This window comes from Aplidium turbinatum, chromosome 9, assembly GCF_918807975.1.
Source record: "Aplidium turbinatum chromosome 9, kaAplTurb1.1, whole genome shotgun sequence".
Taxonomy (NCBI): Eukaryota; Metazoa; Chordata; class Ascidiacea; order Aplousobranchia; family Polyclinidae; genus Aplidium; species Aplidium turbinatum.
The window spans coordinates 19541902-19556834 of NC_137480.1; the positions used below are offsets into that span (position 1 = coordinate 19541902).

Below are 14933 nucleotides of genomic sequence, written 5' to 3' on the forward strand. Positions count from 1 at the left end.
GGCCGAAAACGTTTGTAGCTTATAGTTTATGTTCAATTTTAATGGAATATGTTAAATGCTGTGTGGTTGCTTGGTTGTATATGTCTGTGGTTGAAGAAAGTGACCTCTTTACCAAAATTGTATTAAAAGAAATATTTATGTTACAACAGCTGTAAACCTATGCGTTTTTTTGTATAATTTTTTAATAATGGTAGGTCTATATGTTTTCTGTGTCTATGACCGGCCGTAAGTAGGCTATAAGTAGCCCACTGCAGTGCAGAACGACCATTTGTTTCTTTATACCAGAGACAGTGGCGGTTCCAGGGAGGGGCGACCTCAACTATAAAACACAGAAAAGAAACTTTAAATTATCATGGTGCATTTGCAAGGTCGGATGAACTTTGAGCTACATCACCGTGGTTTGATGAAATCGCTCTCCCTGAAGCTACTTGCTGGATCCGTCCCTGACCAGAGAGGGGTAGGCTACTTGCAACATGCAGGCCAGCGATACCTAAACACTAGTCTAATATCCCTAATGTAGGCTACCATGTTTTTAACTAACAAATTTAAATTTATGATTTTTGCAGAAACCTACATACTTATTAAAATTTTGACAATTTAGGATGGCCAAAAAGACAACTGAATCGCTTGGTTTGGTTGCAAGCTCAAGAAAGTGATTCTTTTCAAAACTTTTCTATAAATTATCATCAAAATTTCATCACTAATACTTTTAACCACCTGCCTGCTGGCATCTTACATTATTTTTAAAAAGTCGAAAAATAATTTTAACATTTTATTTCTTGGAAAATTTTCAATTTCAAATCGCCGTATTGTCGTTTCTACAACTTTTCTGACTCTGTTTTGAACTCAGATGTTAACCCCCTTCAAAAATGTGTTATTTTTGCCTGCTCCATTTTCAACCGGCATTTTCCGGTTGTGTAGGCCAATCAAAGGTGAGGTCATGCATAACTACGCATGCGCAGATAATGTGGTCAAAGACTGGAAGTTGTTTTGTTAACTGTTGATTGAGCTTCAGCCCTGCTGCTGGCCTTCAGGCCATGTTTGTTGTGCTGAGGAGCTCAGTTTATTATGTTTGTATACCATCGCAGTAAAGAAGGCCCATGATTCGTTGGTTAAATGAAGAAGAAAGAGTTTGTAAGGATATCTGCAATGTACTGAAAACTAGTTTGGCAGTGTCGTTGCTGTTGATACTTCATCATTTCTTAAAAAAGCCTTAATTCTTGATGTGCTATTTTCCAATAAAAATCACACTCGTATTTTATTATTTCAGCTGTAAATACCTAAAAAAAACTATGTATTGTACACGAATTATATCTGCTTCCCCAACATTGGTAAGAGACTGATTATGGGAGTTTTATTTAGCACAAGCTTGCATCTAAGTGGATGCCTTTATGTTTTGTAAAAGTTATCTAGATGGTAATTCGGTCTATTTCTGTAGGTGCAACCTATTTTGTCCCTTGAACACTTCGTACTCTGAAAAGATCGAGAAAGAAATGCAACAGAGCCGAAGTCGCTGATTGGAGTTGCCGCAAACATTTCTAAATTTCTCTCGATATTTTCAGGGGATGAAATGGGTTGCAGGCCTCGAAATACGATTTTGTTGACAGCAGACAAGCGTGTGCGGTCTGAGCAGCTATCTCGGCGGACACACCAGTTTAACGTCAATCGTCATGCTTTATTACTTTATCTTGTAAACTATATCTATGGTTTAGAAGACTTTTTTAAATTTCAGCGAAGTTACTCTGAAAAGGGTGCAACCTAGTTCGTACCCTGAAAAGATGGAGAAAAAAAATTAAAAAAAGCCGAAGTCGCTGATCGCAGTTTAATAGCACAAAGCCGAAGTCGCTGATCGGAGTTTCCCCAAACAATTTGAAACAAACTCGAGGGTTAGGGTTAGCGGAAACTGCGGAAAAATGTTTGCGGAAACTGCGGAAAAATGTTTGCGGAAACTGCGATCAGCGAGGGTTAGGGTTAAAGCATAGATTACTCTATGGTTAGAGTTAGGGTAAGCGGAAACTGCTATTAGCGGAAACTGCGAAAAAATGTTTGTGGAAACTGCGATCAGCGAGGGTTAGAGCATAGATTACTCTATGGTTAGGGTAAAGGTTAGCGGAAACTGTGGAAAAACGTTTGTGGAAACTGCGGAAAAATGTTTGCGGAAACTGCGATCAGCGAGGGTTAGGGTTAGAGCATAGATATCTATGGTTAGAGCATAGATTACTCTATGGTTAGAATTAGGGTAAGGGTTAACGGAAACTGCGGAAAAAATTTTGCGGATCACAGGCCTCGAAATTCACGGCGGACACGGCGGTCATGTCCGCCGTCACAGCATGTGATGTCCGCGGCAAGTACCATCTAGATCGGTCATATTTGTCCGCCGAGAAATAGCGATACAAATTGTCATTGCATAACACGAACAATTGTTGCAAATATATATATAATTTCCTGCGCATTCTAGCGCGCAACTAGAAAATGTGAATACTGTATCCCTTAGCTTCCATTCAAGCAGGAAAACTTTCGATTTTTACGTTGCTTCAACGATTGGTGACAATGAAGCAGCTTAACAAAGGTGTTAAATTCTTCGCTAAGAACCGATGGGAGTACCGGTACTTTTACACTAATCCCACGCAACCTAGTTCAAGTCTTATGTCACAATGTCTGGCTTTGATCTCCGAGCAATGTTGATAAAGCAAGGTTGGTTACAAAATTAGATTGCACGAGTAGGGTATTATAGCAAGATGCAGCAAAATTTGTTAAGTTTTGGTATTACAATAAGAAAGAAAAGACCCAGGGAAAATTCACTTTCGCTCACATGACACGCAAAAATAAACCTAAAGAAAAAAGCCTAGTGAAACTTTGCACAGCAGAAAATAGTGGCATTAGCGTAGAAGTTTTCCGACTAGTGCCCAGAGCATTGTGATGCAAAAAGCCACGCGACCTCGTTTGGTGGAAGTTAACCAGTTATACGGCGAATTAAGCAGCCACACGGCGCTTTGACTCTTCAAGCGCACGTCGTTGGTCTGATGAAAGCCTTTCAGACTGACTTCGCTGGATTTTAAAAAAGCCTTCTAAACCGTAGCTTTAGTAGCTTCTAAACTAAACCGTAGTTCTCAAATGGCGAAGAATTATCAAGATTATGTGATTAAGCATGACAATCGACGCTAAAACTGGTGTGTCCGCCGCGAGACTTAATTTGTCCGCCGAGATAGCTGCTCAGACCGGACACGTTTGTCCGCCGTCAACAAAAACGAATTTCGAGGCCTGGGATCAGCGATGGTTAGGGTTAGAGCATAGATTACTCTATGGTTAGAGTTAGCGGAATCTGCGGAAACTGCGATCCGCGGACTTCGGTTTTGAGCTATTTTTTCTCTCGATCTTTTCAGGGGGGAAATTTTAAAATGATTGCGGAAACTGCGATCAGCGACTTCGGCTTTTTTTAATTTTTTTTCTCGATCTTTTCAAGGTACGAACTGACGGTCCGAACTGTTCATGGTACGAACTTGGTTGCATCCCTCTGAAAAGCTTTTTCAGACCAACGACCTGCGCTTGAAGAGACAAACGTTTCACTAGGCTTTTTTCCTTGGGTTTGTTTTTGCGTGTCATGTGAGCGAAAGTGATGAAGAGCAAGTAGGTTCATTATCTTCAATCTCTCTCATAGAATTTTACCGGTACTGCAGAAGTATCGTGCATTACCGGTACTGCAGAAGTACCGTCCATTACTGCAGAAGTTTTTCGACTCATGTCCAAGGCATTATGACACAAGAAGCCACACGACCTCATTTGGTGAAAGTTAATCAGATATGTGGTGTATTGGGCAGCTACTGTACAGGGCGCTTTGACTCTTGGGTGCAACCTAGTTCGTACCCTGAAAAGATAGAGAGAAAAAATTAAAAAAAGCCGAAGTCGCTGATTGCAATTTCCGCAAACATTTAAAAATTCCCCTCTGAAAAGATCAAAAGAAAAAATAGCACAAAGACGAAGTCGTTAATCGGAGTTTCTGTTTTTCCGCAAACACTTTAAAGTTTCTGGTAATGTTCCTAACAGTTTGCCGAAGTTGCTGCTTGCAGTTTCAGCAAACATTTTTAAAGAGTTAGGGTTAGGAAAAGATCGAGAAGAAAATTTTAAAAATAGCTGAAGTCGCTGATCGGAGTTTCCGCAAACAAACAAACTGAAAAGATCGAGAGAAAAAAATAGAACAAAGCTGAAGTCGCTGATCGCAGTTTTCGTTTTTTCCGCAGTTTTCGCAAACATTTTAAAATTTCTGGTAATGACCCTAAGAGTTTGCTGAAGTCGCTGATCGCAGTTTTTGCAAACATTTTAAAAGGGGTTAGGGTTAGGAAACGATCAAGAGAAAAAGATCGAGAGAAAAAAATAGAACCGTTTTTCCGCAGTTTTCGCACACATTTTAAAATTTCCAGTAAATGCAGTAATGATTCTAAGAGTTTGCCGAAGTCGCTGATTGCAGTTTCTGTAAACGTTTTAAAAGGGTTAGGTTTGATCAAAGTTTCCGCAAACATTTTAAAATTCCCGGTAATGATCCTAAGAGTTTTTGTTTGTTTGCGGAAACTGCGATCAGCAACTTCGTTTTTTTTTTAAATATTTCTCTCAATCTTTTCAGGGTACAAACTGACGGTACAAACTGTTCAGGGTATGAACTAGGTTGCATCCTTGACTCTTCAAGCGCACTTCCTTGGTCTGATAAAAGCCTTTCAGAGTGATTTATTTCACTGACTAAGTGACATGCCAAGCTTCGGCTTGCTCGGTTAGTCGGTTTCATTATTGCCAACTTCAGCGGCTTCTTGCTGAAATGTTGCTCTTGTGTCAAAATGTGTCACTTGCTCAACTGCCATTTGTTCAGTTCACAACTGTTGACTTGTAGGAGATCGTATACAATTACAATACACAGCCATTTGTGTATTGCTTTAAAATGTTAAGACCATTGATTGATGTTGTAGGCTCTTGTAGTACTGGAATAATTCAAAAGCATGTTTAAATTGGCAAAATAACATAATAAAAGAATGATCTTGATAGTTTTTATTACCTGCAGAAAGTTATACAATTATAATCTTTAGATTCGTAGCCTTCGAGCGATGAGGCCAGCTACCTGTGCAGCGTTGCGACCAGAACTAAATTCTAATGTATGTTGAAGCTAATAAAACTACTTATATTGTTTATACAGTTACATGTGTAAGTTTCACTTTGTGGTAACAATTTTAATATTTATTTATTTTCCTTCATTGTAACATGAATGTTTTTGGGCAGTCAATTTCTTGTAGCGCATTTTTTGGGAATGTGCATTAATGCAATAAATAATTCAATGATTGTCTAACCAGCCACATACTAGTGATATTGCAAGTGTTTGTTACTGTAACATTATTGCTTCATTTACTACTGTATACGTTCTTGTGCTTGGCACTGAGCATGAGGATATCTCATAATGCCACGCAAAAGTTAGTAAAGATTAGAAGTCTTATGCCGAAAATTTTATCTTTTTGTGTTGTGTCTGAAACTTAGTTTGTTGTTTCATATCATACCTCCAACGGTTCCATTTGTAGTAAAGATTGTTTTGCAATGAAGAAGTTTTATGTAATTGGCATTGTCTTGCAGACACGGAGTTTACAAACGACAGCTGTTCAAAGAGATATCGACACAGCTGCCAAGTTCATTGGTGCAGGCGCCGCCACTGTAGGTGTTGCTGGATCCGGAGCTGGAATTGGAACAGTGTTTGGTAGTTTAATTATTGGTTATGCACGGTACGTATTGAGTCTGTTGCTATGAAGTTGCAAATAATTAACCCATTGAACGAACCAGCAGTAGTTCATTCATTGGGTTTATTATTCTCCAACTGTTTATGTTTGACTTCAAAATGATATTAAAATGAATTAAGTTTAGCCTGAATTTCCATGGCACTTTGATTGGTGACAACCCGGTTGCCAAAACAAGAGTTAAATTTGTAAACGATAATTTTGCCTGTGTTTGTGTTCTTTTTTATTCCTTCCAAAAACTCCGGCACATTCATCATATTTAAGGCAATAGGCATGTTTTTGTGATAACTTAGGTTGTAGGAGGCGGAATATAATACAGTAAAACTCGGTTAATCCAGATTCGATTTGACCGGTGATTCCATCCGGATTAACCGATGACGGTTCTATCAAGCCTGGCGTTATTTAGATAGAAGGGTATCGGTAAAAATCACCGAAATTGAACGCATTAGTGTGGTCATTTGCCGCGCGATCACCACATTAGCGACACCACATTCTTTTGAAATGCAGTATGTATGTAAAATGAATGTTATTTGTAGACTCTGCGTCTAACGCAAGAACACACTGGCAAAAGTTACATCTTCAGACATGCGTGCCGGAATAATTTGTAGTCACTGAAAACTTTTGAAAACAGTTACAGAAGACGAGTTTCTATGGAAAACTTGTAAACAAAAAAATCACGGTCAAAGTTTTAGCATAAATGGCAAAACTGTCGGGCAAATCCGGATAAAGCGATAAAGAAAGCGCATCTTTTGTCTGGAATAGGTGAAGATCGGGAATAAATAATCCGGATAATCCAAAGCTGTTTCTCAAGAAAAAGATTACAAATCATTTGTACTTCCAGTTTTATCCGGATTAGGCGAAGATCCGGATTAACCGAGTTCTACTGTATATACATTTCAACGGAATCGACGCTTGATTGTTTATAATGAGATATTGATAGTGACACTTTCTTGCAGTGTGATTTCCCATGGTCGGGGAATAAGACGTTAAATCCAGTGGCGTATCCTGGTTGGTTGAGCAAGGGAAGCAATGAAACTCGTGGGGGAATAGAGCGTGCCGAAGGCACGTGTTTTCTAGGGGGGTCCGGGGGCATGCTCCCCCGGAAAATTTTTGCAAAATTACACTCAAATAATGAATTATACTGCTTTCTGGAAACACTTTTAGGGCAATTTTTGTATGAAATTTATTAGCAGATAAACAGCTATTAACTTATTAAAGGTAGCTCTTACACACGAACGGGCAAGGGGCAAAAATGCGACTATAATTAGAGAACACCAAAAACTCAGCTACAAAGTCAAGTCTAGCTTAGACCTCACATATCCTGTCTTATTCCAAAGTCTATCCAGCCAGGATAACAGTGTAAAGCCAACATTTGGCTCAAACTTTTGCTTACAAGGCCGATATTATAACCATAACAGTGCCCTAGATTTTCTCATTACATAGCTCACTGGCACAACATCCAACAGAGCAGAGTTGCCAGACTATGAAAAAGTCTTAAAGCCAAAATAATACAAAGAAAAGGCCAAAACAAGAAAAACATTAGACAAAAAAGGCCAAATGGATATATTTACCTGTTTCTATCAAAAATAATAAAATTTACATATATATTTTATAACTTGTAGTGGATTTTAATAAATTCTAGCAAAAATAATTCTGAAAGTAGCCCAAAAATAGCAAGTTAGCCTATAAAAGTAGCGAATGAGTTTTGATCCGCCACATTACGAGTATTAAATAAGTATAGAACATGCATTGAACAATGTTGAATATGGTTTCATCTGGTAAGGTTACAATATTAGAGAAATATTGATTATTATGCATTTTGAAAAAAACTAATTCGCGGAATTTGGCTAATCTGGCAACCCCGCGACTGGAAGCAATTTTTAAATCGCTTCCAGCGATTAGTTAAAAGAAACGTAAATTGCGAAAACTTTGCGCTGCTTTTTTCCTTTCTTTCAAACTTGTTTCTTCTTATTGCAAAAACGAGAGCAATGGATGCAATACGAATCTTCGCTTCCGTTGGCTTCCAACTTTTTTAAAATTAAAACCGAGTTCAAAATCATACGGGGGGGCATGAGTTAAAAAACCGTTCTAAATCAATCAATCAATCAATGTTTTATTTGTCAGTATTTAGGTAAAGAAATTACGAAATCGTTTTACTGAAAAATATCAGCTTCTCTTTTTTCAATTTTGACAGGGGAAGCAATGCTTCCCTTGCTTCCATTGAGGATACGCCCCTGGTTAAATCGTATCTACAGGTAGATAACTCCCAAACTGTTTTTAATGGGAGCCAATGCAGGCAGACTTCGGTTTTAATTAGGAAACTTTCGTTCATGTAAATCCAAGCCTTAAAGCAGCTGGCGGCCATGGCCGCTTAAGTAGTGCTTGAATGACCGCCGGTGCTACCTCCTTAGTCGGCCAAGTTTGGCCGCCTGTTTCTTCTAGCCAATTATTTAATGTCGCAATAGAATGATCGTGGATTAACTGTCGAAAATATGTAGTATCAAAGAGTGACGCAGAATTAGGTCAACGCGTCATAATCACCACTGTTGCATTGTGCGGGAACATTTCATATTGTATATATGGAATATATCCAGCTGCGATCACCAGCGCTGTAAGTCTTGTTTGTAATAATTCCCGACGTTTATTTTAACAAGGTGGTAATCCGAAGTGCTAATTTACATCTGCTGCTGGCAATATTGTCGTTATCTAGATTCAATGTTGTTGTTAAAAAGGAGAACAAGGTTAGCTGACATACGAGGGGTCTTCATAGTTGAGAAATCTTCCCGCTATGTGTTAGTAACTTCACACCCTCAATGGTGACATCATAATGGTATAAATGGTCAGGTTTTATGAAAGGCGGTATGTTGAAACAATTTACTGAGCTGCGAGCAGTTGAAACGGTTTAGTGTCGTTAAATAGTCCCGCAATACCGGATTACGGGTCTGCTACTATTCGGCTAGTCCGATTCGGCTGGTTCGATAGATTTACGGAAGGATTTTGTTGGATTACAGAAGGATTATAGTTGGATTTTCAAAAATTTGGCGAATAGGGAACTAGCCGAGAAAGACTGTACCCGAATAGGGAACTAGCCGAATCAGACTGGCCGAAACAGGCCATTCCGCCGGATTACAATTCCGATAAAGCAGTTATTGCGTGGTACAACGATTCCATTGCGGGACGTCGCCCAGACTTTTAATTACGCTAAGTGATCATTTTAGCATTGTTGCAAGTTTAATTCTATTTACTTGCTCTATCGTTATTTTGTATTTTGGCTTCCAAGCACGCAGATTTGGCGCCGAGAAGGAGCTCTCGGTAGGCCACGATGGCTGCCGTTAAAACACACGAGGTTTAAGGCCTGTAAATCTTGTTTTTTTTTTACAGAAACCCATCATTGAAGCAACAGCTTTTCTCCTACGCCATTCTTGGATTTGCTTTGTCAGAAGCTATGGGGCTTTTCTGTCTCATGGTGGCTTTCTTGATCTTGTTCGCATTGTAGACACATTAGCTTCTGGTCGCTATTCATATTGGCACAACCAGTTGCCAAGTACGAAGATCCGGTCACAGCTACGGCAAAATACAATTCTTATTTTGTGTTCATTATTTTAGAAACTTTGATTGTCGGCCAAATACACTTATTCAAACACGTTTAACTTTGCTAGTGCATTGTGAAAGGTGTCGCAGAACAGCACCATATAACGTGCCAAAAATGAGTTCCTTCCAGTGTGGCGGCGCTGTTTGTACTGTAGTTTTTAATTGTTTAAACATGGTTTGTTGATAAACATGTGATTTCGGACAAACTTTATGCAGCCGCAAAGGTCTGACGAGACAGATGAAAAGGTAAATTAGAAAAGTGTTCCGCGATGTTGATTGAAGCAGAAAAGTTGTTTATAGCGAAAACGGAATGAAACTACGTAAAATTTGGAAATACAGTTGAAGGCCTTATTCGTCTGAGCCGACGATCCATCCCTATGTGTTACCTTATAATTTACGATGGTTGATAGCAGGCGCGGATCTAGGAGTTTTTTTCGGGAGGGGGGCAGAAAATTTGAAAATCAATTAAAATGAAAGGAAAAAATAAAACAGTTGAACAATGATACTACGATATGCTATAACAGCGTGGTCCAACTACTTTTAACTTACGGGCACTTTACAAAAACGTGACAACATGCGGGCCATTTCCAATAAAATGATAGTGAGTGCGTAATCAAAATTGTTAAAGTTGTTAAAAATCGAAATTGTTAAAATTAATAACAAATTGAAATTTATTTCAAAGCTCTATCAGTGAGATGCCTGTGGTCGAGGTTTCTCTGATACTATCGTTCATAGGCGCCTAAGCCGTGGGGGCCAGGCCCCCACGCATATTTCTGTGTGGGGGCAACTTTTTATGCTGCATTGATACATAAAACAATAGATGAACTAGCGATCGGCAGCAGGAAAACATTTTTAAATGCAAACCGCAACAGCTTCGCGATAAATAATCACTAGAGCGAGTAGCGATGCTACAATCCCACCCCAGACAAAAAAATCTGTCATTTTTACATTGATTTAACGTCTGCAGACGTTGAACCAATGTAAAAATGACTGATTTTGCTGCCTGAGACCAGGGATATCTAGAGAAGGGGATATGAAGGCTCGCAGCGATTGCCTTATTCTCATGACACTACCAGGGCGGTAGTTTGTAGTGCTTTAAACATGTGGTTCTTTCTTAAATCGTAGAAAGTTTTGTAGTGCAGCTGGTACAATGAGCTACAGAATACAGTTAGTAACTGTTATGTAGACCATATTTAAAGAATACTTGTTTACAAAGACAGTTGAAAAGTTACCAGTAAGCTGTTTTTTTTAACAAAGCCTTTGCAGTAGGCTAGATGTAAAGCAAGTATGGGTAGTTGAATTAACAAGCAACCATGAGCATGCTGTGAATATCCAGGTCTGATGCTAATAGCGCAATGCAAGTCATCATAACAAGATTTATTAAACTACTATCGGTGCCAATTGTCATTTTACGATAAACACAGATTATTTACGATAAACAAAAGCCCTTCTATTGTCAGACGGAATAAAAGCCTTCGTATCCCCTACTTTAGATATCCCTGCCTGAGACATAGCAAAAATCTACCACTTTGCGTCGTTTCAATGTCATCAAATGTTGAATGCACCCAAAAACAACATAATTTGCTAGTTGACGCAGCGTGCGTTTAGCTGCGCTTGCAAACAGACTCGATGTCGCTTTCGAAAGTCGAAACCTCTGCAGAGAATTGTCGCGGCAGTGAATCGCTTGCTGTGAAAATGAACTTGAAGTCTCGGCCCGAGGTTACCACTAACCACCGGCGGCGAGCTATAAAAGAGGGCGCCATGCCACTAACCAACGTAACAAGGGCTGGTACAAACCGCATTACGCACACGCGGCATAATCAACGCAACAACGGACTCGCGCAAACTGCATGGCGCACACACGACCGTTGCCATAGAAACCCGATCAAAGGCGGGGAATATGCGCATTTTTTGTTTCATCTACAACACGGAAACGGGCGTATTACAGCGAATTGAAACTTGAAAGCTGGTCAGCCATAAGTTGCGATATTGTAGTGAAAAGGGAGCAATGTCAAGTCGAAAAATTTAATCAAACAAAAAAAAAACTTAATCAAACGTCTCTCCGTAACTATTTTTCAAGGGCTGTTTACGGATGTCAGCAACTTTTAAATTTATTCAAGGTGACGTGCTGTTGAATTGATGTAAACATGAATGATTTTACTTTCAACAGGTAGCCTATATTTTCAAGCGTATGATCAAGTTAGTATTTTCATTCCATTTACAGTACACCTTTTCGTGTCTTGTTTCATGCTAATAAATCTAGTTCGTTGGTAAACTTTATATTGTGCTTAGCTTAAAGAGTCGCAGTCCATCAACCGCTAGCCAACGCAGACGCATAGCATGTGTTTTAGTCGAGTTTTGTTTATAATAATTAACGGTAGGTCGAACGTAGCGATAACTTCGAGTGTGGCAATAAAAGCAATCCTAGTGTGACGACATACTGTAATTACGTCATCCATCTGCGTGACATTTCGCTGAATTTACGTTGCTGCTGATGAAACACGCTTTCGCCCCCACGTCCAAAAAAATAGTTAGGCGCCTATGCTATCGTTTCTACATCAATTTCAATGTTAGTGGTAGCAAGTCGGAGACTATCTTCCAGTGTTTCGTCTATCGTTCGATTTCTGTTTTTAGACTTGACTTGCTGAATTCTAGAAAATGTACTCTCACACATGTATGTGCTTCCAAACATTGAGTGCATTTTTAATGCAAAAATTTTCAGTTTGGGAAATCTATCCTTGCTGACTAATTTCCAGAAGCACTCTGAGGTTTCATTTTGCCCCTGCAAATTTAGGTGTAACACATTCATGTGCATTGTCATGTCTGTAAGGAAAGCAAGATTGCACAGGAAGTTTAGGTACATATCAGCCTTTAACACTGTATCAGCCTTTCCATCAGTGCGGCTACCTGGGCGGACCACCAATGGAGCTCGGAGTGGAAGAAGAACTCCTCAAGACTCCAAAGTTTCATCTCCGATACCAGCCACCACCCAACCGGAATGCATTTGCCAAGGAAGGCCTGGGTGCGGCTCAACCGCCTGCGTACAGGCGTCGGACTATTTCGCTTCAACATGCACAAATGGGGGATGGCTCCATCCGCGATCTGTGAGTGTGGCATGGAGGAACAAACAGTAGACCACACCATCTGTAACTGCGCCAAATGGTGTGCGTGGTCTGCGTGAATTGGATGACGAATCAATTCAATGGCTGCTCGACACCTGCCCAAACATCTAGACCGCGTCGCCGCCACTGCCCAAGGGTGGTAAAAGGCAGAGCCCCTCGACCCTTGAAGTGGCGAAGAACAAGGTTCAAACGAAGAAGAAGCCTTTAAGAAGCCCAGTTGTACTGACGAGACCTGATAGGTTGAAACAATATAGGCCCTGCTGTCTACAACTTTGAATTAAATTTTTGACACTTTTTGTCCAACTGCTATACTTGTTCTAATTAAAATTACTTTTTGTAACATAAATACAAATTAAATCAATACTGTGAAAGCTCGCGGGCCGCAAAAATTCTATCCGCGGGCCGCATGCGGCCCGCGGGCCTGTAGTTGGACCACGCTGTGCTATAAAATCGATATTAAAGCAGTTATTTTTAACAATTGTGAAAAAACAACTTTTGCTTGAATAAAATTTGCTGTAAACTTGAAATCTGGAGCCCTGTATGCAGTGTCCATGACCAATTGGATGTTTGCAGGCATACAGTATGCGGTAATTGATTGAAATAGACCGATCCATCGCCTAGCAAAGCTCAGCCAAGGAGAGCAAGCTATCTTTGCTAGCCCACTATCTAGCATTGCTTTTATGCAGTTGCTTTCACATAACTCACATTTATGCTGTGATTTTTTAGAAGTAGAATTTTCTTCTGCGGTACTTGCAGGTTTGACAGCAAATACCTATTTGAGATGTCTTAAAAAACTTAAAATCGGAAACCTGCTGCAAATAGTGCTTTCTAACACACAGTTTAACTGGGTTGTTAGAGCCATGCAGTGTTATCAATGCATTGAATAGTTGGTACGGTACTGCTATTTTGCATTCATAGTTTAGTTGATCATCTTTTTATAGAAGAAGTTATATAGCCTGGATGGTGTGCTGTGCTGCAACTGCTACGTTGTTTGTTTGAGCTATTACAATTCACTGGAGTGAAATATTAATCTATAGGCCAAATCTTTTAAATGAAACCAATTTCTTAGCCTGCAAAGAGTCAAAAGTGGCTGATTTTCCAAAGACAATTTCAAACATTTTTCTTTACATTCTTTGTATTTAATGGCACTTGTGGCATTTTGCGTCAAAAATCAAACAGGGTTTTAAATTGCACGTGACTTAAATCAGTATAATATGCAAACAATTCACTAACAGGAGAATTTAAAATGGATCTTACACTAAAAAATGACCCTTGCAATTGTAGCAAAAGAAGAGATTGCAATTCATGTTGCATTTTTAGAGCACAAAGTTTGATTTTCAGTTATCAGCTTGCATGATTCTGCAATGAATAGCATAGCCTGTAAACTATGGTTGTTTAAATTCAATGGTTGCATAAGATAAAAAAAAAAATGAACTGAAACATATAATACCAATAGCCTTGTAGCCTGCTGTAAGCTACCAGTAATTAATTCATACTAATCAAGAAATAAACCATGGACCAAACCATTGCAAAATTACTAAATGAGATGTCATGGATAATTATAACCTACTAGGCTATTGTTTTGTGCTTCTGAAATACTTTTTTGCTTCTTTTTGACATGGTCATCTTATTAACTGCTCAATGCATCATTATGCAAGCTGAATAACTGAAAATCAAGCTTTGAAAGAAGAAATTTGTGCTCTAAAAATGCAACATGAATCGCAATCTCTTCTTTTGCTACAATTGCAAGGGTCATTTTTTAGTGCAAGATCCATTTTAAATTCTCCTGTTTGTGATTTGTTTGCATTATTATAGCCTACTGGTTTAAGTCACGTGCAATTTAAAACCCTGTTTGATTTTAGACGCAAAATACCACAAGTGCCATTCAATACAAAAAATGCAAAAATAAATGTTTGAAATTGTCTTTGGAAAATCAGCCACTTTTGACTCTTTGCAGGCTAAGAAATTGGTTTCATTTAAAAGATTTGACCTATAGATTAATTTTTCACTCCAGTGAATTGTAACAACTCAAACAAACAACGTAGCAGTTGCAGCACAGCACACCATCCAGGCTATATAACTTCTTCTATAAAAAGATGATCAACTATTCAATGCATTGATAACACTGCATGGCTATAACAACCCAGTTAACTGTGTGTTAGAAAGCACTATTTGCAGCAGGTTTCCGATTTTAAGTTTTTTAAGACATCTCAAATAGGTATTTGCTGTCAAACCTGCAAGTACCGCAGAAGAAAATTCTACTTCTAAAAAATCACAGCATAAATGTGAAAGAAACTGCATAAAAGCAATGCTAGATAGTGGGCTAGCAAAGATAGCTTGCTCTCATTCGCTCTGATTGGCTGAGCGTTGCTAGGCGATGGATCGGTCTATTATAATAAAGACTAAAAACTATAAAACAGCCATTCAAGGTTTCAACTGACGTCATTTGGTACAG

The 14933-nt window shown here is 39.1% G+C and overlaps 1 protein-coding gene across 1 annotated transcript; it reads left to right on the plus strand.

Moving 5' to 3' along the window:
- Window positions 1-1222: 1222 nt before the first annotated feature.
- On the plus strand, window positions 1223-9416 carry LOC145777079 (ATP synthase lipid-binding protein, mitochondrial-like). Its single transcript, XM_082588367.1, has 4 exons — window positions 1223-1331; window positions 5073-5138; window positions 5608-5753; window positions 9147-9416. The coding sequence occupies exons 1-4, from the start codon at window positions 1224-1226 to the stop codon at window positions 9259-9261; spliced, it is 435 nt and encodes a 144-aa protein (XP_082444493.1). The 5' UTR covers window position 1223; the 3' UTR covers window positions 9262-9416.
- Window positions 9417-14933: the final 5517 nt, after the last annotated feature.